The sequence below is a fragment of the Calypte anna genome, chromosome 4, assembly GCF_003957555.1.
Source record: "Calypte anna isolate BGI_N300 chromosome 4, bCalAnn1_v1.p, whole genome shotgun sequence".
Lineage (NCBI taxonomy): Eukaryota > Metazoa > Chordata > Aves > Apodiformes > Trochilidae > Calypte > Calypte anna.
Window position 1 is genome coordinate 1,394,876 of NC_044247.1, and position 25,808 is coordinate 1,420,683.

A 25,808-nucleotide genomic window follows, 5' to 3' on the forward strand; every position below is an offset into this window, starting at 1 on the left:
TATGCATCAGTTCTGCAAGGAGCAAGACCGGAGGCTCTCTGAGTAGATGGATCACGTTTGTTTACGGGGAGCTCTACTCACCTGTGAGCTCCCCCCCGGCAAGGCACAGCATGATGGGGGGAATCCATCCCCAAAGCCCCCCCTGCCACCTCCCTCAGCTGCTGGCGATGAAGGAGGAAAGTGTTGGATCTCAGCTCTGGCACATGACCAGAGCCAGCCCACTGCCCCGGGAAAATCCTACTCCTGCCCGGGGAAAATCCTACTCCTGCCCGGGGAAAATCCTACTCCTGCCCTCACCCCCCTGCTGCAGCCCTAACGGGAGGGATCGGGAACATCCCTGAGCCCTTCGGTGCGATGCTGCAAGGAGAGGGCTGCTCGCAGCCTTCCCATCTCATGCTCCTGCCTGTGTTTTTGTTGTTGTTGGGGTTTTGTTTGTTTGTTTGTTTGGTGGTGTTATGGCTTAGGTTTTTTATTGTTTTGTTTGTTTGTTTTGGTATTTTTGTTTTTTAAAGGAACCACCGAGACCATAACTTTAATCAGCACTTTAGAAAACAAGACGTTGTTTTAGAAAACTTAACCAGTCGCATTCCAGCTTCACGAGGGAATTAAAAACACTGCCAAATTAGCAAATTTTTTTTACTTAGAAAGGAGCTGTTGTATTCAAAACCAGGGCCATTAAACAATACCTCCCGCAGGAGATGGACACAGGTGGAACTGTAATTCAGCCTGTGAAGTTGCTCGTTTTAAGTTGTTAATAGTATTTTCATTTTCCCTCATAGATAACTGTGTGGCAAGGCTGTGTATTGCTACATGACAGCTCATTCTGCTTTTAAAACATCAGCATTTCGGTAACAGCCAAATTGATGCTTTTTATGTGTCCATCACTTATCAAAGGTGATTGATTAGTGCCTGCGAGGGGCTCCGAGATCTAACAGATTACATGTTCTGAGCATGCTAAATTATTTCGACAAATTTAGGAAGATTCTAAATCAGACTTTTGTCTGACCCGTCATTACCTTTCCTGACTAACGTTCCCCCTTTCCCCTTAAATATATTTTTTTCTCAGAGAGGCAAAAGCGTGCGGAGAGGCAAAAAGGGAGCGGAGTTTCAGAGGCAGCAAGAAGAGTTAAGCGTGATACCTGCTAAAACCATAGTGGGAAGAAAGTGTGTTTTCTCACTGAAAATTTCTCCGGTGGTTGTTTATTCCGCTGTTTCAAGATTACAGCCTTAATCTAGTTCAAGAGAAGAAAATTAAAAGGTCGTAGCCTCATGGGGTTGGGAGGAAAGCGATCCAACGGGAAGACCGAGCTGCGCTCCCGCACAACAGAAACGTGTGCGGGGCTGCAGCCCCGGCGCAGACACATCCTTGAGGGAGCAACTGGAAGCGTTTTAGCCTGGACTGCCTGCCTTAAACACACCCCGAACCAAGAATAGCCTGGACTCCTGGGGGCAGGTCAGGCGATGCTGAGTCACTTGCTGGCCAGTGCCCAGGCTCTCCAGCTGCCTTGGGTTGGGTCTCCCTTAAAGACACAACCAGTGCTTCGCCTGGCCATGAGGGCCAGGGTGACACCCTCGGGTATCGAGGGGTTTTGTCGAGTGATTCCCAGCTCGTACCGCCCCGTTTCCCTTCAGCTTCCGAGAGCAGCACCGCTGCTGCCTTCCTGCCAATTAAACGCTACATTCATACATTTCTTTGTAATTATGAATCAACTCACAAGCACTAGTGCGCACCCCGGGCTCACACCGAACAGCAAACAATATACTGTCACGGGTTGCATCAGCTGCCGCGATGCTCTCTCATGCCTTCAGGCTTGCTAAAGCTGATCTAACTCTAATATAATAGCCTTTTTTACCCGCCTCCTCCCCCAACAATTACCAGAGGCTTGGCAAGCCATTGAAATGCAAATAGCCGACGGAGAGGTTATTGGGGAACCAGACTGCGAAGGTACAGCCGTCGTCCTGCTACTTTCCCTCAGTTTGACTCGAACGGGACTGTAATCCTAAATTTGTCCCTGTCTAAATAGAAAGAGAGGCAACACTGTAAAGGCACAAACGGCCTTGGATTGCGGTGGAACCCACCTCCTCCAGCTCAACTTCTCTGTGGTCAGGGCCCCCCGTTAGCTGCTGCAGCAGCAGAGGGAATCCCAGAGTACAGAACTGTCTGCAACTCCTATGGCATGATAAAAGAGCACCGAGCTACGCTAAATTACTGAAACCTCCTCTGATCTCGGTTACAGAGACCTTCCCCTGGAAGGTTTGTGGAAGACAAGGCTCTGGGAGCTCAGGAGCCTGCGATCTTCTGGTGGCCATATGAAAATCAGCAATAGAGCGTTTCTCCCACTGCTATTCCACTACGTCCTTCAGCCTGGGCACTTCTAAAGAGGACCGTGACTGTTCCATGGTCTGTTGGCTCACTGGCTTTTCAAGTGATGTTCCCACCAAGGACAAAAACCGTTTTCTGAACCCGTGGCAGTCCCGACACTCTGCTGGAGCAACTGGGTACAGCAGTATCTCCCAGATGTTGTAAAGTGGGGGTAGGACTAGGACCACCCAGACATTTCTTCGTGCTTTCAGTTCCCACTAAGCCTTTAGGAGTTTCTCTTAAATGTAGGCTGCATCCCCATCCTCTCTGCTATAGAGAAACAAGATATAAATACTAACAAAGAATATATGCACTGTATTATCAACATTTCCCTCCTGACATTTAAGAGATACAGAGGAAAGAGTCCAGCACCTGGTGCACATGAACTGCAAGGAACAGCATGTTTGCTTCGTCAAGCAGGTGGGTGAGGGCAGATCTAATTAAAGCTTCCAGCTACTTAAGGGCAGTTGTGATGACAGAGCCAAGATGTTTTTAGCCTTACCAGGCGACACAACAGGGGGTGATGCCCAAAGAAGCCTCCAGGGTCACAGGGAGGGTCAGACTGGACTCAGAGGAATCTCCTTCACTAGACAGCGGGGCTGCACCGCCATGGGTAACCCAGGGAGGTGAGGGAGCCTCCAGCCTGGAGGGTTTCGAGTCCCCACCGGACAAAGCCCCGGCTGATGTGACCTACTGTCCGCAGGTCACGCTCCGAGAGGCGTTTGGGCTAGAAACCTGCAGAGGTCGCTTCCAGACAACATTTCTACCGTTCCCGCACCTTGGCATTAAAGGGTGAAATTGCTGCAGCGGGGCAGAGCACCCGCGCCTGCACCATCGCCCTGCACCACTGCTGTCCCCCCATGTGTGGCACACAGGGCTTACTGAGCCCCAGGGGGGGTCCTGCCCGCCGGCACACAGGGCCCACGGAGCCCCCGGGGGTGCTGCCTGCCGGGCCCTCCCTGCCCCGCCCGCAGCTACAGCGCATCGCATCCAGGCAGCAGCAACCCAGCCCCCCGCGCGGGTTTCCTGCGCATCTTCGTCGCTATTCGCAGCGCGGATTCTCCCCAGTTCGGTAGGGAAAAGTAGGGCTGAGCCCAGCAGGCAGACCCGGCGGGAGGATGCCGGGCAGGCAGGAATGAGTTCCCGTCGCAACGGGAAGGGTGGTGGCAACCTCCGGTGGCGGGGCTCAACACCCCAAGGGCTAGGACAGAGGCCGGGCAGCGGGATCGGGGGGCGGTGGCTCCGAGCGCCCGCCCCGTCCCGCCCCCGCGCAGACAGGCGGCCTAACGCGGCGCTGATGCGCAGCCCCGCCGCGACATGGCTGGACGCAGCCTCTTGGGTCTCCTTCTCGCCTTCTCCGCGCTGCTGAGCGCAGGTAAGGGGGGCCCGGCCACCGGCACCGCGGGGCGGCAGCGGGAGGGGGCGGCTTAGGGGGAGAAGGGGGTCTTGGGGCAGGGGGCTGGGGGGTGCCGCGGTTTGCGCATGATCGCGGCGCCGTCGGCCCAGGCGCAACGGGATCCCCCTCCCCGTCAGCTCGGGGTCACCCCGCAGGGTGAATGAGCCCGGGGACATCCCGCAGAGGCTGCGGCTGCTGCCCTCTCTGTGGAGGCTCTCCGGGGGTTGGATGCCTCCCCCGGTGGCAGGGGAGGTTGCTCGTGGGGCCGGGGGGATGCACGGCTGAGAAGTGTTCCCAGAGGGGCCCTCGGGAGGCTGCACCCCGGGTGTCACCCTTGGGGGGGATGCACCCCGTGGGGGGATGCACCCCCTTGGGGCTGCTCCCCGCGCAGAGCACCCTGACACTGCAGCGGAGGGCGGGGTGCCAGGGCAGGCACCGGGGCTGGGCCCGGTCCGAACCGTTCCTTGGTCACCCCCGGTGTGGCTGGGGGAGGACACTGAGCAGGGGACAGAACCGCACGCCTGGATTCTCCCTGTCCCTTCTCCCCCTGCCCCCTGGGGTGCTCCTGCCCAGGTATCTGACAGCTGTGACAGCTTTAAACCTGTCATTAGATGACAATAGTGGTGATGAAAGCATCTCGGGATGCAGCGCCTGAGAAAGGGGCACAACGGCGTTCAAAGGCGATGCTGCAGCTATCAAGCAGGTAACAGCCTGTGCCTCGGATAATCCAAACCAGGGGGAGGCACAGAGTCGTCGTGAAAGGGGCTGGGGTTTGTCTCTCTGCTTACTGGATTAGAGGATTTCGTGTGACCCACATTTCTCGGGCTGCTGGTTTTATTCTCACTCTAATTTTTTTAGTCTCTCTCTGCTCTTTCTGCAGATCAGGAGAGTCTAAGCCAGCAATCAGTCCCAGCTGGACAGTAACTAAGAACATAGGGAAAACCCTGTGGTGGTGGTGTTTTGGTTTTTTTTTTTAATTAGTGTTTTAGTTTGTTGTTTAGTTTTGTTTTCTTTTTCCGAGGTGGGGCCATTAAAATCAATGAAAAGTTTACCACAACTATTCCTTGCTTGCTTTAAAAAGAAAGTACTCTTTAAAAAGCTGTTTGTTTGCTCGAATAGAAAAAAAAAAGTCCCCTAAAAGTTGTATAGAGAAAATAGATAGCAATTATATCAAAGGCCTCACAAAAGTTTTTCTAAAACCAAAAAACCTGCTCTTAGCTAGGAGGTACCCATCAAACAGGCTGGTTAGAGGATACCAGCATCAAAATGAAGAGTGCCTGCAAGCAGTTTTTGCCGTTGGAAAAAATTATGTTTACTGTGAGTCAGCCTGGAATTAGTCTGCCCTTGCATTAGGTACTTACTTGCTCAAGCACCTGCGAGGGTAACAGCAGGGTGTGGAGTTGCTTCCACTCACCAGTTTAGCAGCTACATTTGAAATTAGTGAACATCAGTTTGAGCTAAGAGACTGTGCATACAGTCCTGATTTTAGATTAAAATGCAAAAAAAAACCAAAAAAAAAACAAAACAAATCCGATTAGTCAGCAGTGTTTGCATTGTGTTGTTTGCAACGTGGGCAATGAAAAATGCTGTTCTGCTTCATTGTGCAGTGCTGGGCTGCAGGGTCCAGCTCTTAAATATCCTTGGCTGTGTTTGTATCAGAGTGAGATTCCACTGAAATGTTCATAAATCATTCCTGCCAGCGTGAGGCTTCACAGGTAATTGAACAACATTAAGTTCAACTCCTGTCTGGGTTGCTTTAAATTGCCTCTCCCTGGAAATAACTATATAAAGGTAAGCAGGCTCTGCTCTTGCAGCATCTGCCCTGCCAACACCAGACATGTAGAGGCAGAGGAGAAGTGCACAGCTTCAGCCTTTCCTCGTGGCCTCTGGTGTCTTGCTTGCTGTTTCAGTATTTTGGTGGTGGCTCTCCTGACCTGGGGCTGGATGCCTGCTTCTCTTTCTTGTCTCTCTCCTAAATGCTTCAGAGCAGGTTTGCAGCACTCTCACAGAGGCTTGGGGAGTCCTTGCCCTCCTGAGCACTGAACTGGCCTTTTGGGTCCCAGTGGCCTTCCCACCATCATCTTGTGCCCATAGGAAAGCCTCAAGCAGTGATAAGAAAGTGGTTTTCCCAGGCAGGGCCTTCTGCCCCAGCTCCTGGGTGCAGCAGCAACAGAAATCAGATTTCTTCATTGCCTCTATTTTCTGGGTTGGTTTTGGGTTTGGTTTTTTTTTCTAAAACAGTCTTTCCAAGACTTTCTGATAGTGGGTTCAAGACAATCCAGTCTGGTGCCAGACAGGAGGTTTACAAACTACCAAGAACCCAGGGTAGCAAACTAAACAGCAAAACTGTTCCTTAGTGAGATTCCTGCCACTGACACAAGAGTAATGTGCATTTTGGCTGGGGCTGTCCAGTAGAGGACTTCTTAATTGAAAAAACATTGTAGGTTTTGGGTTTCTCTTTGGTCAAATTCCCCCTTTGTGTTTCCCTTCTGACATGACTGTGCCTCTGGGCTGTCAGACACAGCTGTGCCACATCCAGCTGTGCCTCCGAGCTGCATCCTTTGGTCCTCACCATCCTTTTGGCCATGGGTACAATGCTGGAAATAGGAATTGTTTCCAAGGCCCCAGGCTGTTTTCCAGTGCTGTGGAATTCCAGAGGGCCAAGAGCATTACAGTATTTGGAGGGGGTGGAGGAAGCCAAATGCCCTGCAGAGCCTTTTCACTGCAGCCAGGGGTGAGCATTCCCTGTGCCACATAAAAACCACATTGCCCTAAGTTTTAAATACACAGAGCTGTGGCTTCTCCAGAAAGTAGTTATATTGGAGGGTTAGTCACACGTTTGTTCAAAGTTAGAAGGAAAAGAGTCAACCAAGGGACTTTTCCACAGTTGTCCTCCCTCTCGTGGCAACCCAGAACAGAAAGACATGGATGTGTTTTCATGGAAAGGTGGCAAACCTGGCATCCAAGGCTGGCAATCTTGCTTCCCTCTTGCAGGTTTTCTGCTTTACATTTTGTGAGAAAAGCCTGAAGAAAAACTTTGTGGTTACAAAAAGGGAATGGGAGTAGTGGGGTCTCACAGATCACCTCTCCTCTCAAGTGTGACTACAATACCCCACCAGCAATTACAATAATTACTTAAATGTGAGAGTAGTATTAGACAGTATAATTAGCTATTTATAACTGTTGCACAGATGGCTGCAGTCACTGCAGGCAGTTCCTCTGCACACTAACAGTGCCCAGATGAGAGCCAGCTCTTTCCCAGATGTTTTTCCAGGTGTCCAGGCTTGGCTTTGCTGTGGGCAGTGGGTGATGCAGCTGGCAGCAACGGGGTGCAGGTGACCCTGCATCTCTGTGCCCATCACTTGCCAGGATTGGTTGCTCTGGTTGGGCCAGGAGAGTTGGAGGGAGGAATTATTTGGGGTAGAAGTGAAAGCCTTGGTTTGGCACTGCTGTCTGAACCAAAGGAGGTAGCAGCATCGTGTTTACCTGCACTAAAAGTCTTTGTTATACTACATTACTATGTTTTAAATTTTATAATTAATAGTTGGTAGGTATCTAATTAATTTAGTAGGTATCTATAATTAATTTAGTAGGTAGCAGCAGCAAATCCACATAATACATTTCAAGAATAATTTTTACTTTGATAATGTCTTCAGTGCCTTTGACAAAGCAGAAGAAGCTAAACTGGTTTTCTTACAAATTATCTCAGATCTTTGAACAAATATGCATTAATTACATGTGCCGTGCCCATATATTTATATAGAGAGCTTTGGAAATAATTAATTTCCATACCTCTGATCATATTTTGGAACTTTTTCTTCTCCCAGCCTACTGATACCTGTACTTGGAAATGGCCATTTAACTCTTGAGGTATTTTTTTCTCCTCTAAAAGAATGTAATTTTTTTTCCTTACATCTGTTGCAACCATTTAAACCCTTAAAGCACATAAACCAGAAGAGTATTGATCTCCAGTGTTGACTAGAATAAACTTTTAGCACTGCTTGGTTTAAAAATAAATTTGTTTCTCCTTGGAAAAATACCTCCTAGAGGTTTAAGGCATCGACTTTACAATTAACTAAAGGAAAAACTGGGGTTTTATCAGACAGTGCTTCTGAAGCTGTGCAGATAAAAAAAACATATGTTTAATAAACTACGTAACACTGACAGCAAAAAGAAAACCTTTGCAATGATTCCTCTGTAATCTGGTGCACTGATATAATTCACAACTGGTGGAAGAACTTGAATAGAGAGGAGAAGATGAGTATGGCATATCAAACCACAGAACATGAAAGGACCCCTTTTGAAAAGGAAACTTCAAAGTTAAGGATCCAGATAGTGGAGTCAGTAGCTGTGATTTGGGATGCCAGCACAAGAATGTGTTTGCTGAGTAAATGATGCTCTCTGGAAGAAAACACAGAGCCCCACTACAGCCCACTGCCATCACAAAGCAGGAGGTGAAGGCTTCCCATACACTTCCCATACACTTCCCATACACTTCCCATACACTTCCCATACACTTCCAAGGGGTTTCAGTGGAGCTGCGTAGGGTCAGGTTTGGTTTTGATCCTCTGAAGCTCAGCCTGCTGGTGCTCTGTGAATAAAGTTAATGCTAAGATGTCTTTACAAAACTGTCTTGTAGTCATTCCAAGATCCTTTTTCATTGCTTTCCAACCTTGTCTGGGAAACACAGAAAAAAAAAATTGCAGTGGGAGTACTGGGACCACAGGCAGAAAGCTGATGCTGAGTCCAAGTTCCTCTTTCCAGAGATAACCAACCACATGAGCTGTGTCCTCAGGGAATTAGTGGGTGAAGTCTGCTGTGGAGATTCAGTGCTGGCATGTGATATACACATAGAAAAAACAAAGAAAGCAGAACAAGAGGCACAGACAGGATTTTGGAGGTGGCAGCTGAGGCAGGGGAAGTCTGGAGGCTGGCACGCAGCTGCCTCCTGCAAACAAAGTGTGGGGGAGAGAGAATTTCTCAGCGTTTTGCTTGCCCCTTGCCTGAGCACAAAGAAATCTGGATAGAAAGGACTTGTCAAAGCTGGAGAGTCTCACTGAAATCCCACATCAGACAGACACACTTCTGGCTGGGTGTTCCAGAGGGATGGCAGAGCAGCTCCAGGGGGTGGGAGGCAAAATCTAAACATGCAGAAGAGGTTTTCAGCCCCAGCTGTGGGTGCAGGGAGAACACGTGTTGTAGAGGGACCATCAGATACGTGATAAACTGTTCGAACAGCCCATTAGTGTGACCACAAAGCACTGTCTGCTGACAAACGTGCTTCTAGGGGGTAGGAGTTTAGGGAAATGTCTCTATACTGGATCTTTCTATGAGCTATACAGGATGAAAGCAAGTGTGTGTCTGTGGTGGCAGCCACCTCCATTCAGGTGTCCCTGCTACTGCAGGACTTGGGTTTTCTTCCTAGACAGTAACATCTGAGCAAAGCTAATGCCAAACCCCCTCTGTATCATTTGTAGCAAAAGTTTCCCCATCCTGCCATTCAGTACGTAGAATTCCTCTCAGAGATTTGCCTAATTTTAACTAAAGAGTTCATGTCAGAAATAGGTAGAAAGAGCAAGAATTGGTGGAAGTGTGCCCAGCACATTTTCACCACCCCAGAAGTTGTTTTTTTCATAGAAATCCCCATGCAACCTAATCTCAAGGCAATGCTGAAGAGGCTGTAGCACCCCTAGAGCCAAACTATTCAAGGTATTCCAGCCTGCCCTGAGCATAGAATCATTTTGGTTGGAAAAGACCTTTAAGACCATCAGGTCCAACCATTAGCCCAGCACTGCCAAGGCCACCACTAATCCACATCCCTCAGCACCACATCCACATGTCTTTTAAATCCCCCCAGGGATAGTCAACCAACCATTTCCCTAGGCAGCCTGTTCCAGTGCCTTGCCATCCCTTTCAGTAAAGACTTTTTTCCTAATATGCAATCTAAACTTCCCCAGGCACAACTTGAGGCCAATTCCTCTGGTCCTGTCACTTGTTACTGGGGAAAAGACCAAGAGGCTCCACTGCAACCTCCTTTCAGGCAGCTGAAGAGAGCAATAAGGTCTCAGCATCCTTTTCACAGGATAAACAACCTGTTCCCTCAGCCACTCATCACACAACTTGTGCTCAACCCTTCACCAGCTTTGCTGCCCTTTTCTGGACTTTTTCCAGCACCAAAATGTCCTTCTTGCTGTGAGGGGCCCAAAACTGAACAGAGGATTTGAGGTGCAGCCTCAGCAGAGCAGGGTACAGAGGGACAAGCACTGCCATAGGCACAGAATCATCACAGCTGGAAGAGACCTCTAGGATCACTATGTCAACCCAGGAAAAAAGAAAAACAAAACACACACACAGAAAAATACCATTGTAGCATGAAGAGCCTCATCTGCAGGAGGTTTTGAAGCTCCTGGCCACACTGTACCTGATACAAGCCAGGATGCTGTTGGCCTTCTTGGCCACCTGGGCACACTGCTGGCTCACATTCAGTCACCTGTCAGCCAACACCCCCAGGTCCTTTTCCAGCCAGTCCTTCCCAGGTCTGTATCACTGCCTGGGACATCCCCCCTCACCCAAAGCCCCACTTTCTGACCCAAACCCAAGCTGGTTTCTAAGCCCAGCTGGGGCAGACGTTCAGCCTGGCCCTGCTCACCAGGCATCAGCCCCTGCTGCTGGTGACAGACTGTCTGACTGTCTCACACACTGTCAGGAGAGGCTGAGTGGATGCTGTGCAGTTTGTGTGCATTTATTTGCCAGGAAACCAGAATCTGTTATTTCAAAAAAAACAAAAATAAAAAAATAAAAATAAAATAAAAATAAATCCTTAGGGCAGCCCTGATCTTTGAGCCCGGGTGTGTTTTTCAGAATGCACACAGATCCCAATACATGCCTTTAGCCTCATGCAGAAAATAGAGCATTTTTACATGATTACAGTATATGTGTGGAAAAAAAAGATTTTTTTGTTTGTTTGGGGTTTTTTTGTAATGATTTTCATAACTGAGTGAATTATTTAGTTACTTTCACAGAGGAGGCCTCAGAGCCACAACACTTAACAGGTTGCATGTCCTTGGTTTTGTAAATATTGGTGTTATTTCCTCCACAAGTAGGGCCAGAGAGAAAGAGAGACCTGTTGGTGGAATTCTCTTGGAACTCGGTGAGCTCCTGGTTTTATGTTTAAATTATTTCCTGCTACATGAATAGCAAATGGTGCTCTGGTTATAAGGCAACTGTTCCTCTGGTGATGAGAGGCAAAACCAGGCAGCTGTGCACTTCCTTCATCTAGAAAAGTGCTTAATCTCCAAATTAAACAGCTGCTTTTCATGACCAGAAAAAAAAATTTAAAAATTGTAAGTAATGAAATAGTTAAATAATGAACTAATTAAAAAACAAACCAACCTGAGATTGTGTATTAAAAACCTTCAGTTTTTTTTAGAGCCAGTTTTTTTCTCTGTGTTTCTGCAGACCTTTCCCATGTGTGTAACAGAGGACTCTGCTTTTGCCTCCCAGCAGCTTAATGAGAGGTGATGGGAGCACAGTGGGAAGCATTCAGATTTTCAGCCCTGCACCCACAGCCACAGGAGGCTCAGGGACTTGCTGAGCAGCTGGGGGTGGGTGGCAGGCAGGCTCAGGGTGAAGCTGGATTTACCTCCCCAGGCTGCAGACACAGCCTGTGCTGGGCACAGGGGGAGCAGCTGGGGCTGGATGCACTCCCCAAACTCCACTTCCAACAGGGCTTCCCCAAACTCCTCTAAAAAATAAAGGAGCCAAATGTACCTGCTTGAAGATGAGGCTGAGGGATGTGGCACAGCTTCCCACTGCAGGTTGCTCCAGCAGCTTCCCTTGCTGGGGAGACCTCATCACTCTCTCCAACTCCCTGAAAGGAGGTTGGAGCCAGGGGGGGGTTGGGCTCTTTTCCCAGGCAACTCTCAGCAAGACAAGAGGGCAGGGTCTCAAGTTGTGCCAGGGGAGGTTTAGGTTGGAGATGAGAAAGAATTTCTTTCTGGAGAGGGTGATCAGGCATTGGAATGGGCTGCCCAGGGAAGTAGTGGATTCTCCGTGTCTGGAGATATTTAAAAAGAGCCTGGATGTGGCACTGAGTGCCATGGGCTGGGAACCACGGGGGGAGTGGATCAAGGGTTGGACTTGGTGATCTCTGAGGTCCCTTCCAACCCAGCCAGCTCTATGATCAGGAGCCAGGAGGGGTGAGCTTGCAGCTGCCAGGTGTGTTTGTGTGTGTTTGTGTGTGTTTGTGTGTGTTTGTGTGTGTTTGTGTGTGTTTGTGTGTGTTTGTGTGTGTTTGTGTGTGTTTGTGTGTGTTTGTGTGTGTTTGTGTGTGTTAAAAAAACCACTGCCTGGTCCTGTAGCACCTACTCAAAATTACCTTCAGCAGATAGAATCAGACTGGTTTGGGCTGGAACAGACCATAAAGATCATCCAGCTCCCACACCCCTGGATGGGCAGGAATACCTCCCACTACACCATGTTGCTTCAGGTCCCATCCTTGACTCCTTCCAGGGATGGGGCAGCCACAGCTTCTTCTGATAACCTCCAAGATCACTGCTGCTGCTTCCCACCTGGGGGCTGAGTGGGGGGGGGTAGGAACCTGCCTCCCTGTTGTCCCTCCTTGCAGGAAGCCCCTTCCCAGAGGAGGACAGAGCAGTCCCTTGGCAGCACTGCTTGGATCTGCGATGCTGCAGGGAGCAGCCCAAAGCAGGGGGAGCAGGAGCACGGGCAGAGAAGCCCTGCACATCCCAGTGCACCTGATGCAGAGAGCAGGCAGCAGAGGCTGGATCCTCAGCAGTTGCCCACCCCAACCCAAACACTCAGTGTGTGCAGGGTGAGGTGCTGGGGGAAGGCAGAGGAGGGTGCAGGCACTGTGCTGCAGCAGGCAGCTGCATTGCAGGCTGCTGTGACAGGGAGCAGACAAATGGCTTCAGCCAGAGGAGAGGGCTGTCACCCCAGAGCTCTCCCAGGGCCCTGCTCCATCTGTCACCATCACCCAAATCTTCTTTTCCCCTGCTGCTCTGCTTATGATTTAAAATAGCACAGTACAACAGGAGAAGCACATCCCAAGTGATGAACCAGCATTTTTACCTTGTCATTCCCTATTTACCTACTTTTAACTACAGCATCTCCTCTTGATCTTTATCTGATGAGAGCAATCTCTTTCCCTCGGGAATCAGGTGATAAGCATTTAATCTCCTGATTTGGATTTCTTGGGCTCCTGCACTGCTGGCTTTTGTCATCAGTTGTTCATGCTGGGTTATGAACAAAACACTTTCATGCCACAGTTTGTTGTCTGGCTGATAAACAGGTGTCTTTGGCTCCAGGCAAATTCATTATCATTACTTAATGTAATGCAGGAATCAAGCAGTTCATGTGAACATACCTCGTAACATTCCAGGGGAGACAGCAAGCAGGAAAACATGAAAGCACCCCAGTTTTCACCTGTGCATCCCCACTCACAGGAAGAGAAGCTTGCTCTGTGTTCTCACCTTGCTTAGGGATCACAAACCCCAGAGTTGGGGTCACCACACCCTGTGTCTGCTGTGGTTGGGGTGAAGGTGCAGCTCACCCTGGCACAGCGGGTGCCAAGGTTGCCCCCAAAGTGGTGCCAGTTTCCTGCTCCCAGCCTGCTGTTCCCTGGCAGGGCTGGGATCCCTTGGGATCACATCAGGCTGTGACCACCTGCCCTCCAGTGTGGGCAAACCAGGCTGGTGCCTGCTCAGTTGTGGGGTGACAGCACCCCACATCTCCCCTTCCCTTGCTGAGGGGCAGGGGAGTTCTCCAGCAGATGCACACTGCATCTGGAGGGGACAAACCCAAGTCCTGGGTAACACTGTTCTTCCATAACTTGAAAAAGTCATCTTTAGTTAATCCCTAACCTGGGCAGTCAGGTCAGTGCTAATTTCTCCATTACCACTTGTGAAGCAGTGTAGGTCTAGGGAAAAAAGCAAAAAAAAACCAAAAAAATGCCGTTCTCATTCTTTCCACCTCTAGGTATAATGATTTGTTCTTCCTTGAAAAACAAACACAGCCCAACCAAACAAATAGCTAAAGACTGAAAAGAGGAAACAAATCCCTTTCCCATCAAATGCATCTTTGAATTCTTGAGGGTTACCTGGAGCAGTTTTCCGGAGTCTCAGAGAAGGTAAGATTTGTTTTCTAGGCTCAGCAGCAGAGCTTCAGGGAAGGCTGGGACAGGCTAAGCTCCCCCTGCCCTCATCAGCCCTTAGCCACAATGTCCCTGTACCCACCCCAGGCACAGGGAGCTGGACCCTCTCCTAGGCACAGGCAGCTCAGGCATTCCCCAGAAAGGGAGGAACCTTAAATACTTGTGTTCAAAACCTTCCAGCCTTTTGCTCCCACTGCAATTGATCAGAGACTAATTGAAAGCAGGTTTTGGCAATGCTGTGGCAGAGACCTCTTTGACCCAAACCTCAAAGAATGATTATCTTGTTAAAGCTGCTTAGAAAATGTCACCTGCTCTACGTGCAGAAAGGTCAGAGAGCCTTGGAAACCTTGAAAGCTTTGAGTGCTGATGCTGAAGAAAACTCTTTTGATTGGCATCAGGTGCTGCCAGAACAGGGCTCCCTGCTTTCTGACCATGCTGGGCTGGAGGAAAACCTGGTGAAATGTTTGTTTTGTGTCAAAAAAACCCACAGAAGTGTCAGAGAGAGGACAGTGCTGGGGAGCCAGAGATGGGGCAGACCCAGTCAGTGGCTGCCAGTCCAAGGTGTCCCACAGAAGCCCTGAGGTGAAGCATTCCCTAGCTTGGGCAGTGCTGCCCTTGGCAGGGCTTTGGTGTTCACTCTGAGCTGCTGAGGGTTGCTGCCAGCACCCAGAGGTGTTTCTCTGTGTGTGGTGCTCTGGACAGTGCTTTTGGGGTGCCCAGGCAGGTCGGGGTCTCCTGCAGAGCAGAGGGCTCCAGCTCAAGGCTTTGCAGACCCTTTCCTTCAGCAGATCCCTCAGAGGTCCCTGCACAGATGATGCTGTAGGGTGATGTAGTCCATGACACTGTGCAGCCCTGCTCCTTGGGGCTGTACCCAAAGGGAGGGGTGGGAACTGCAGACAAGGGGCCTTTGCTGTGCCACCAACACCATGGCAGGGACAGAACAGTCCCCAGGTGCCAGGGCTCCTCCGTGGCCTCACTGCCCTTGCTCCTGTCCCATTGCTTGGCAGGGACATGGTGCATGGCACAGGCCCCTCACTCCCCTGCATGCAGCCTGGCACAGATGTTGTGTGGCACCCAGAGGTGCTGGGTACATCAGGCCCAGGACTGGGCTGGTGGCACACCTGGTAAATACTGTGGTCTCTGTGAGATGGTTGTGGATGCTGAGAAGGAGGAGATGAGGCTGCTTCCTTTCAGAGTTTTAAATCTTGCTGTGGAGGAGTGAGAAAGGCTCTGTGTCAGGTACCAGTGAACGAGAAACTCCTCCCAGATGTGTTCTCAGTCTGGGATCTGCAGAGTAATCTGACAGCCATGTGGCCATGGTGGAGGCTGCTCCCTGGGGCCTTTGGACACTTTGGGTACTTTGGGAGCAACCTGGAGGTTTGTCATTCTGCTTGAGGTGAGAAGATGCACTGGGACCTTCGGGCAGCCCTCAGCATGGCACAAGGTGGATGGATGGACCCTGGTGTCCCTGTGTTCAGTGCGTGGCAGGGGACTTTGTCTTGTGCCCACCAGGACAGTGGCCTTCCTGATCTGGACTTAGCATCATCATGGTGCCAGCAGTGTCTCCTGAGGAGATGCAGGCAGGTTTTGCGGGTTGTTTTCCTCACCACCTCCCTCCTGCTTGCCGGGTGCTGAGCGTATCAGGTAGTGACGCCCAGTAATTTAAATTATTCCTAACAAGCCTTGAAATAAAATCACAGCAGACATCTGCGGCTCATCCAGCACATGGAAACAGAGAATTTTTCTGTGGCATCAGAACCCCAGTGAGAGGCAGAGCCCAAAGCTGCAGACAGCACTGCTCCTGGTCCTGTCCCATCCCAGCTGCCCGGCCCGGTTCTGCCCAGTTTTGCTGCTGGGTGACCCAGGAGAAGGCAGAGCTGGGGAGGTGAGGGCTGAGGTTCCCTGCGGGGGGGTCAGGGTGGCTGGGCAGCAAGAGGCTGACTTCAGCAGAGGCTTTTAGACATTGCTGTTAATAGGTTTCAAACATAACCACCATTAGTCCCTCCACAAAGAGAAAGTCTTCATTATGCAAATTCTCATCTTAAAGCTTTATTCATGTGCTTCCTGGCAGGCTTTCCTTTAATCTCAAGAGCAAGATTGCTTGGAATTACCATATACCCTTGTTAATTGCATAAAAAAAAAAAAAAAAAAAAAATCAGCAGAGGTTGTTTTTGCCATAATCAAGAGTGATTTTGATTAGTACTTCTGGAAATCAAAATATTTCTCTGGGAATGGAGAAGGAGGGCAGCAGACTTGCCACATCCCCCATGAGGACAGGGGCTATGTCCCACTGCTCTCAGCTGGCCATGCCCAGGGCTGAGGGGATGCACTCCCAAAGGCCCAGCATGGATGCAGGGGGATGAGTTTCTCCCTGCAGATCCCTGCTTCCCCTCATTGCAGTGTCTGCTGGCAGGGACATTTGTGCAGGAGCACGGCCCTGGGCAGTCTGTCTTCACTTAGCAGTCAGCAAAAACCTCGAGATTCAGAAGCAGCTTGGCACTTGCAAGTCAATACCCCACGTGTTTGGCAGGCAGCTGGAGTCTGTGCCCAGGCAGTGGTGGTGGAGAGCACCAGTCTGAAGCTCTGCTCAGTGGTGCCCAGGATCACTGCTCTGGCTGTCATCACTGCATGGTCCACTGGGGGTCCTTGGGGTGCTGCCAGGGCGACCCCAGCTGCTGCAGACCCCACCTGCACCCACGGAGGAGCAGCCATGTGCTCCCCACATCCCTTTGGGGCTGGATCTTTGCTGAGACACTGGAAATACCCCCAAGAGGATGCAGCCCAGCAGCAGCAGTGACACAGCCCGAAAACCCCTCGGGGGTGCCAGCTCAGGGAACCACCTGTGGGTGCCAACACCATAGCATGGAGCCAAAAATCCCCATTTGGTCACTGGGGAGACCCTGGTGCATTGGGTTACCTTGGCACATTCTCCTCCTGCTTTCCCACCTGCTGCCAACCCCCTGACTCCTCAGGCAGTCTGAATTCCTTGCTGCTGCCCTTCTACCTGCTTTGCATTCTCCAGTAATCTCCCAGGCTGTCAATCTCCTGCCGTCGCAGGGCTCTCAATTCCCAGGGAAGCTAAACACATATATATTGCACAAAGAGACCCGTGGGCTGGCACTAAAAATGGAATGCACCTCGCTCCAAGTGCTGCAGACGGCCTAGCAATATACTGGGTGTGAATTATAATACTGTAATTCAAGCTTTGTCAAACAGTGGGGCTTAATTAGAATATATATATAATTGTAAAAAACTAAAAAGCTGACGAGTACAATTGCCCGTTTGAGCTGCCTGCTACGGAAAATAATGAGGAGAGAATACATTAAGGCACAAAACCCTTCTACCTTCAAAGAGCAGCCAGCTCTGATTAAAAATACCCCCGGCAAGGCGAGGGGATGTGGCAGGAGGTGGGGGAGGCTCTGGCACTGGCCTGGCCATAACTCTCACCTTTGTTTTACAGCTGCAGCCTCGAGGTCCCCCACCTCCCTGCTCTGCCTTTTGGGGATTCCTACCATGAGATGTCCCAGCTTAGCTTCTTTTGATTGTCATGTATTAAGAAGAATATGGAAAACAAGTCTCATTTGGGCATTTAACCCCCCTCCTAATATACCTGCAGATGCTCTAGTGCCCTTGGCCAGCCAGCATGCAGCACTGGCATCACCTCCCAGCTGCTCCTGGGGATGTGCCTCTGCTCCAAGCACCCAGGGACATGACAAGGACCCAGTGCAAGGGTGAGAGAATAAAACCCCAAACTAGTTACCAGCTGCATCAGAGATCCCATACACCTGTTGCTCCCAACACTGAGCAACCAGTGAAAGATGAGTTTGCATATCAGTGGGTTTGTAGTTCTCTACCAGGTGGTTTTGTGTTTGAAGGCAGCGTGGTTTCCTCCTACAGGGAGGTGAAGCCTCAGGGTGTGCAGGACCTCAGCATAGGAGACACCTCTGCAGGCTGAGGAATGTGTTCCAGCTTCTCTGAGTATAAATCCTTAATATTAGGACACTCTGTGATGTGCATGGGTTCCCATGATTGGATGGGCCTTGGGAGACTATTCCAGTGGCTGTGGAGCAGGACCAGGCTCTCAGGAGCAAAGGGATTTGTGTGAGACAGTGCAGAGAGCAGCAGAGCTGCCTCCCAAAACCCCTGTGTTTGCAAGGTAAATGTGTACCAAGTGCTGGTTGGATTTTAAGCATCTGGCTATGAAATGCAAGGTTTGTTACTGCTGAATAACTTAATAAAAGAATGAGGAGGAGAGTGTTCAGCTCTGCTCTGTCAGAGGGAGGAGGCAGGTTCGTGTGCCTTTGATGGCAGCTCAGTTATTGATCCATAAAAGGTGTAACACATCTCTATAACACCCTTTGCATGAAATAAAGATGTTGTCAGCAGCAATTAAGTGGCAATCTATTAATAATCCTTGCCAGCACCTGGGGGATTCCTGCCTTTAAATTGCCCTGGAAAAAGATCTCAGGTTGCTGTGGGCAGCAGTGGGAAAGCCCTGGGAAAAAAGGCTGTGCCAAGTGCTCCAGCTCCAAGGGTAGGTTGGTGTGATTGGTGGCAGATGGGTGACTGGGACACATCCAGACACATCCTCCATGCAGGATGCATGAACACCTCTCCCTTGTAGGGGGATTCCCCTGGGATACAGCTGCAGCTCAGGACACATTAGTGGTTGCTGTTTTGCATCAGCCCCTAGTTAGAATCACAGAATCATCATCAGTCCTACACCACCTTAGCCACTAAATCATCTCCTGAAGTGCCCAATTTACCCAGTTTTTTAATACCTCTGGGAATGGTGACTCCACCACCTCCCTGGGCAACCTGTTCCAATAAGGAACAGCCCTATGAGAACAGAGGGGCTTTTACCACTATCCCCAGACCTGCTGGTGTCTCTTTGAAGGGAGACTTTGGAAGTGGTACCTTCCTCTCATCCTGCAGGCAGAAATGCTGAGGGGAGCTGTTGCCAGCCCAGGGAGATGTAAGTGCTGCTCAGCTGGTGGGACTGGTCAGCCCCCCCAAAGCCAGGCAGAAGGAGCTTGGGTTTGAGGAGCCCACATGTATCCCCTCAGCCCAGGTGAGCAGCACTGCCTGGGCCACCCACTGCCCCTCACTCTGAACTTGGTCTCCTGCATCAGAGGTGAAGCATGGGGAGGATGCACTGAGAGCAGCAAACCAGTGACCTGAGCATTTACTGACAGAGCGGGGGGAGCAGGGAGGGAGGGAGGGGATGGCCCCAAGTGAACTGATGTGTCTTGCTGCTGCCACCACATCCCTCCTGTCAGCTCCCCCTGCCCACTGGGGAGGCAGAGGAAACCAAAATGAAACACGGGCACAGCACAATTCCGTGGTCAAGCTTGTGGTGCTTCTCCTCCTGTCAGAGGCATGCTGCAGTTTCCCCTTTCTCCTATTTTTAAATACAGGTTAAAGTAGAAAGACAGAAATGATGGAGCCTCACTGGTTCCTGAAAATCCAGTAAAGACTGGGGAAAAAGCTGTGCTGGGAAAGGGAGGCTACATGAAACTGCTCAAGCATTGAGCTTGGGACAGTCAACCACCACAGTAATGAGCTTGTGGGGTCTCAGCAGGGCCATGCTGGTGGTTTGGCAGCACCCTGTGTAGGTGGGAGAGCTGGGTGAGGTGCTGGCAGCACTGTGGATGCTCTCACATGCTCCTCACTCTGCCCCTTTGCACCAGGAGAGCGTTTGGTAACCCTGCTGCTTCATCCAGGCTGTCAGAGCAGGAGAGCATCTCCTGTCTCAAGGTGCCAATATTTTGCCAGCAATAAGACATAAAAGGCAAATATTTCAGCAAAGCAGTGGAGGGGCACGTGGGGAGGCTGAGGCTGTCAAGCGGTGCTGAGCGAGGAGCCTCATCCACCTGCCTTGTTCTGCAGGTTTCAGATGGAGGTAACCAGGCTCCACCTGGAACGGAGCATCACCCCTTCCCCCGAGCCTCCACGGGGAGCCTTGGCATCCTTCAGCTCCATGAGAAACATCTATTACTTACACAACTCCCCAGCAGCCACTTAATGCCGAGTGCTTTGCCACGGGAGAGAAGCCCATAGCAACACTCCAGCCATAAACCCTGCAGCTAAATCACCCTCAGGTTTGCTGAGTGTATGTTTAGATGGACGGCAAATGAAATGAGATGCGATGTGTGAGGAAGTGAAACCAGAGCTGGAGGTGTTGCAGTGCTCAGTGACCACTCTGGGTAGAAGTTTTTTCACCGAAATGCTGATACCTGCTTTCTGATGGACTGGTGCCTTCCCGTTGTTATTATCCTTGTCAGTAAAGCTTTAAATTTATTCATGAAGCACGCTGGAGCTCAGGTGGCAATAGCTAAATCCATTTAGCAGTAGGAATACAAGGAAAGCCATTTTAATGTTCTCTTGCAGTGCTGCAGTACTTAGCAAACCCAAAGGATATTAATTACTCAGCATGCTCTGAGATGTAAAAGCATGAATTTATCAAGACAAATACATTCAGAACTAGGGTAAGTCAACAGTAATTAACGGGATGTGAGAAAAGGCAGAGAAAGGAAGGATTAGGTGGCCCTATCACAGGAGAACATGGCATAGCAGAGAGTTATCCCTGGGATATTGTAAAGTGACCAGAGCTGTGTTGAGACACCTCGAACAAAAAAATCAGCCTGTGCCTCTCAGGTGTGTCCCTGGGATGGGGCTTTGGTCCCAGTTTGCCTTCCCAAGGCAGAATGATGCAGGCATTCTCTGAGATGCTAAGTTGTGCTTGGCAGCCCGCAGCAGCACTTTCACATGAAGCCTTTTACATTGGAAGGCACTTGTGAAGAAGAGGTGTGTAGGGCTTTGTTGTTTCTCACTGCATTTATCTGCACTGTCCTGATGTTTTCGTGGTGTTTAGCAAACGTGTAATCCTGAGCACAGCCACGGAGGAGTGGCATCTCATGAGATGAATTGTTAGGCTCTCCTTAAGCATAGCATGTGTCTTTATACCACATCCATTAGGGCAGACAAATGGAAAATCCAAAGATGACTGCTCTGCAATTTAACAGTCACAGCATTTGGAGAAGGCTGATGTCTTCCCCATCACTGGTGATGGGTCAGGTTCAGAAAAAAAACCAGAAAGCCCTTTAAAAACTAAAGCAATTTGAGCAAATGAGTCCAGCTGCACTGTGGTTAAAGGTGGCTGACTTTGTACAGAGTGAGTACAACCAGTGCTGGTTCTTTGTCTCCAGGTCGTGGGGATGACTTTGATGACTTCAACCTAGAAGATGCCTTGGGTGACACCAGCACCAACCGACGTAAGTCACATTGATGTTTTCTTTTAAAGAGAAGAAAACAAACAGATGTTGGTAGGTACAATTTGTTCTTTGGGATCTGATACCAGTGGGAGTGTGGTGGAAAATACAGGCTACCTCATTGTCTGCCTGGGGGTATGTAGTGTCCAGACTTGTCTACAGGTGGGACAGGGGATAGTCCTGGAGAAGCTGCTTGCTGACCTTGGGGCCTTTCTGATTCCCATGGGCAAACAGCAGAGGCACCACCAGTGATTTGATGTGGCAATGACACTGAACAGATCTTTTGGGCTTCCTTGGATGAGCCAATAACACTTAGCATCAACCATGACCCTGTCTGCCTGGAAGCAAATGGATTAACTCTGCTCCTTCTGCAGTGGGTGAGGGCCAACCCCTGAGCCCAGCCATACAGGGGCAGCACTGGGTCCTACTCTGGTCCCTTCCAAAGAGGCTGCCTTGATGCTGGCTTGCTGATATTTAATATTTGGCTTTTTGGCAATAGCAGAGAGGGGTCTATGAACGATGCCAGTGCCTCTGATCATATAAAATACACCTCTGGTTATTTAACTGAAAGCTGTCACAGGGTTTGAAACCTCTTTATAGTCTCAACACACAGACACTGGTGCTGGAGTTTATGCAGAATAAAGAGTCAGGATGCTCCATCTGTCTCTCCTGCAGTGTGGTGGGTTTGCTGGGGGGGGGATAGGTATGACTATGAGGTATCAGACTTGCTCATGGGTCTGAGGGATCCCACCTAGGATTTTGCAAGCCCTGTAGTACAGAATGTGGGGAGAAATGCCTACTGGCCACCTCATGCAGAGGGAGAGCAACATTTCCCCAGGCTGGAGTCCCAGCTGTGAGCTGGGGAAGGAGGAAGCATCATCTCTGCAGTCTCCCCAGCTACTGCTTCCCACTCTGGCCTTCATCAGATCAGCTCCAGAATAAAAGCAAACAAAGGCTCTAGAGTTGGGCCACGTCAAACTGTACCAGCATGCCCAGTAGAGGCACGTGGGTGTTCAGAATAGCAAATGGGAATTAATGGGAATAGAGCAGCCACAACTCTGGCTCATAATTTATTCATATACTTAGTAATGCTAGCCACTATTAATAGTGGTTTACAGGGAGGAAAAAAAAATAAATAATCAGCCCCCTCCAAAGGCTGACTGGAGCTTGTTTTAACCCTGGAGTGGCCAAGGAAGCTCGGACCAGAGCATCAGTGCCTCAAAATTCCTCCAGCTGACAGGAAACCTCCATACCTAATGCAGCAATGGAGATGATCTGTCATTTAACTAACAGACCAGGCAGGGGACATGAAAACACTGGCATCTCACTCCTGTTTTCTGCTCTGTTTTGCACACTCTGCATTTGCTGCTGTCTGTAGGATCATCACAGCCCCACTCTCCCTGGGGCAGAACCCTGGCCTGGGCAGGGTCAGGGTTAGTCCCCAGCCATGCCCACAGGTCCCCAGCACAATCCCCCCTCTGCTGGAAAGGAGGATTGGTGCCTTTGGGCTCTGGATTTACAGATGAGGGTCAGCTGGAAAGCTTGTGGTGAAATCATCGCTGTTTTTTCTCGCACCAGAAGTGATGCCCATGACTAATGTTTTCCTCCCTGTCTCTGTTGTCACAGCCACTCCCAAGGGACACAAGAAGCCAGCAGGTGGGCCAGGTGAGACCTTACACATGGATAGCATTGAGGCTGGATGTGCTTCCCACGGGGGTTTGGAGTGGGGCTGGGGCTGCTGCCTTAGCAGAGCTTTGGGACACCTTCACTCACCCCTGAGGAAGCTGGTGCTGGTGTGCCCTTGTGCTCTCTCCCTGTATGGCCAAATTAAATGCAATATTGATATTTCTGTCCATGCTGAAGGCGAGTGGCAGTGGAACGTTTATGGCCAAGGCTGAATTGTGCACACTTTGCAGTATCCTGGTGGAAAAGACACAAATCAGTGCTAAGCTACAGCAGAGCTTTTGTTTCTGGCTGTGTGGCACCTGCTAGCATGTGTCTTGGCTTCCAGGAGGGAGCCCACGGGATATTTTCCTGTTTGGGTTTGTTTTTTTTTTTCTCTACCCCAAGATTTTCCCAGCCTCCAAGGAAAGGCCTCAGCCTGGTGACATTTCCCCATCCAGGGAAAAAAATGTCTCTCTGGCTGTTTGTGCTTGTTGCATGTCCTGGCTGGCCAGCTCCACAGCATCTGCCCTGGTTGAGAAAGGTCCTTGCAGCAGCAGCTCCTCTGGCTCAGTTCTGGCCACACACACTTAAATATAGCCCAGTCACAAGAGCTGGGGGTTGCTCAACCCTGCCAGAGGAGCCCGAAATAAACTGCAGGGGAAACACTTGGAAGTGAACCCGCTCACCCCTGCACAGGAGTCTTGGCACAAATTAAAGCAAATCTGACTGTCCAGCTCCTTGGTGGCCATGGTCTCTGCTAGGGACAAGAAAAGCCAAGTGCCAGAAGCACACACAGGGCTTTGTCTTTTGGATCATAGCCCAAGCAAGAGGCTGTTTGATCCAATAAACTCTCCCCAGGACATGGATGCATGCCGAGGCTGAGGCTTCAGCTGGGCAGGTTTCTCCTTCCCAAGGCAGATCTCTTGGGATGAGTGATGGCAGCAAGGGGCTCCCATGGTGGGTTCCTGTGGCCTGGCCTCATCTCTTGGGCATGCTCCACTCAGCCCAGGGCCATGCAGGGAGCAGAGTGGGTCCTACCACCAGCTCCATCCCCACAGTACCTTCTCATCTGCAGCTTCCACCTGTCAGGAAATGCTGCAGGAGACTGGTAGGTCTCCTCCAAAAAACCCCATTAATTTGGGGTTGCTTGGGATGATATGAGCAGCAGCCACAGCTTGAATGAGGAGAGTTAAATGAGGGCCAGGCTGATCTGAAGGCTCTGCAGTCTGGTTGTGATTGAGCAGTGGAGCATCTGGGCATCCTTTTCAGCTCCATGCTGACACCAGCATGGGTGTTTTGTGATCATGGTGCAACATTGCTGGCACAGGACCCACAGGGCTGCTGCTTGGGGGACACATGCCAAAGCCTCTCACCATCCCCACAAGTGATGTGGGTTTAATTATCCCTTCTCTCCTACAGCAGGCTTTGATTTGGCTGATTACTTTGATGCCCCTCTGGAGACCACCACCAAACCAGCCAGGCCAACTCCAAAGCCCTTCCCTGGGCCAGGCAAACCAGGTACTGCAGAGCTGCCCTTGCCCTGGGAAGGTGATGCTGTGCTCACCTTTGGGGCTTCACATGGGGGAAAACACTCCCTGAGGTAGCTGGGGCTGACATCAGGCACTGATAGCCAAGCTCTGGTAACTACCAACAGGTCACTTTAAGAGGTGACCATGTCCTCCTGCTCCACTGTCATAGTGGAGCTGGCAGATGAGAAGCTGGCAGAGCTGCCAGGAAGGTTGTCACCAGCATTTAGCCACCCTCCCTCCCTTGCTGCCCACACAACCCTGTCCAGGCTGTGTTGTGAGGCTTGGGCAAGAAGCATTTGTAAAAGGTGTTAACCAGAATGGAGCCATTTGCTGCTCTTAGGTGAGAGATTTCACCCCTGAAGCAGGACATCCTTAAGTGTTGTTTTGGTGGTCTCTGGTCCTGCTCCTGTGTGGCCGAGGTGGCACAGGGTGGCGGCATGATGTGTCCCCACTGGCAGTGTGTTGGGGGTGAATTTGTGGTGGCTCTGCTTGCCCCTTCTCAAATTCCAGCCCCACTGACACATGCCCCAGCACAGGGGATCCCTGCAAAAGTGGGAGCATCCACTCACACTGAGAGCTGTAGCATCCCCAGGGCACTGATGGGCAGGGGGATCCCCAAGCCCCCAGTGTCAGGAGCAGCTGAGGCTGTGGGGAGATCAGAGCACTGAACCACCCCAGCACAGCCCCAGACTCCCTGTGGGAAGGGGGTTCCCCCTCCAGTCTTGTCCAAATGCACATTTGAGAGAGTAACATCATTTTGGTCTCTATTTCCCCCTCTCCAGACAACAGCTTTTGGAATGTCATCTACAGCACCACAACCAAGCAGCCAAAAACTACGAGGGCCCCCCCCAAGCCTAAGCCAGGTGAGGAGGAGCTCCCCTGCCCACACAGCTCTGCTGACACAGGCAGAGGCTTTGGGATGTGCCATGACAGCAACGCTGCCCCTTGCCCTTGTCTCCCCAGCCTCTAGTTTGAAAAAGGAAATACACTGGGAAACCACACTGGATCTCTCAGCATTACCCTGGGATTCCCAGGGGGTCTCAGTGGAACACAACCCCAGGCAACCAAGGCAGGGGCTGCTCCAGCCAGCTCTGTGCATCCGCTTCCATCCCCTCCCAGGTGTGTTTCCCCCAGCACTGCTGCTGCCCGGGCCCTTGGGAGGACCTTTTGGGTGCTGACCTTTTCTGTCCAGCTTGATTATCCAATTGCCAGGCACTGGAGCTTCAGCATGAGACCCTTTCTGCAGGAAGAGCATGAGACTGCTCACTGCAGTGATGTGGTGTTGCAAGACAAACCTCTCTTAGGTCAGGGCACTCCAAGGTCCAGCAGGTGTTCCAGCAGAAGTGCACAGAGTGCTCTGAGTCTGTTGCCCTCAGGACTGGTCAGCCTGGCTCAGTGCTATTGCTCCAGATTC

The 25,808-nt window shown here is 50.7% G+C and overlaps 1 protein-coding gene across 2 annotated transcripts in view; it reads left to right on the plus strand.

Moving 5' to 3' along the window:
- The first annotated feature begins 3,398 nt into the window (after nt 1-3,398).
- Nucleotides 3,399-25,808, plus strand: part of CD99L2 (CD99 molecule like 2) — a 33,283-nt gene continuing 10,873 nt past the window's right edge. Inside the window, exons 1-5 of one of the 2 annotated variants that reach the window (XM_030449372.1) lie at nt 3,399-3,737; nt 21,138-21,203; nt 22,827-22,865; nt 24,285-24,383; nt 25,177-25,257. In XM_030449372.1, coding sequence (XP_030305232.1) covers nt 3,680-3,737; nt 21,138-21,203; nt 22,827-22,865; nt 24,285-24,383; nt 25,177-25,257 — 343 coding nt within the window. In that variant the 5' untranslated portion in view covers nt 3,399-3,679. The remainder of the gene's footprint in view (nt 3,738-21,137; nt 21,204-22,826; nt 22,866-24,284; nt 24,384-25,176; nt 25,258-25,808) is intronic. The other variant, XM_030449373.1, reaches the window with a different exon arrangement.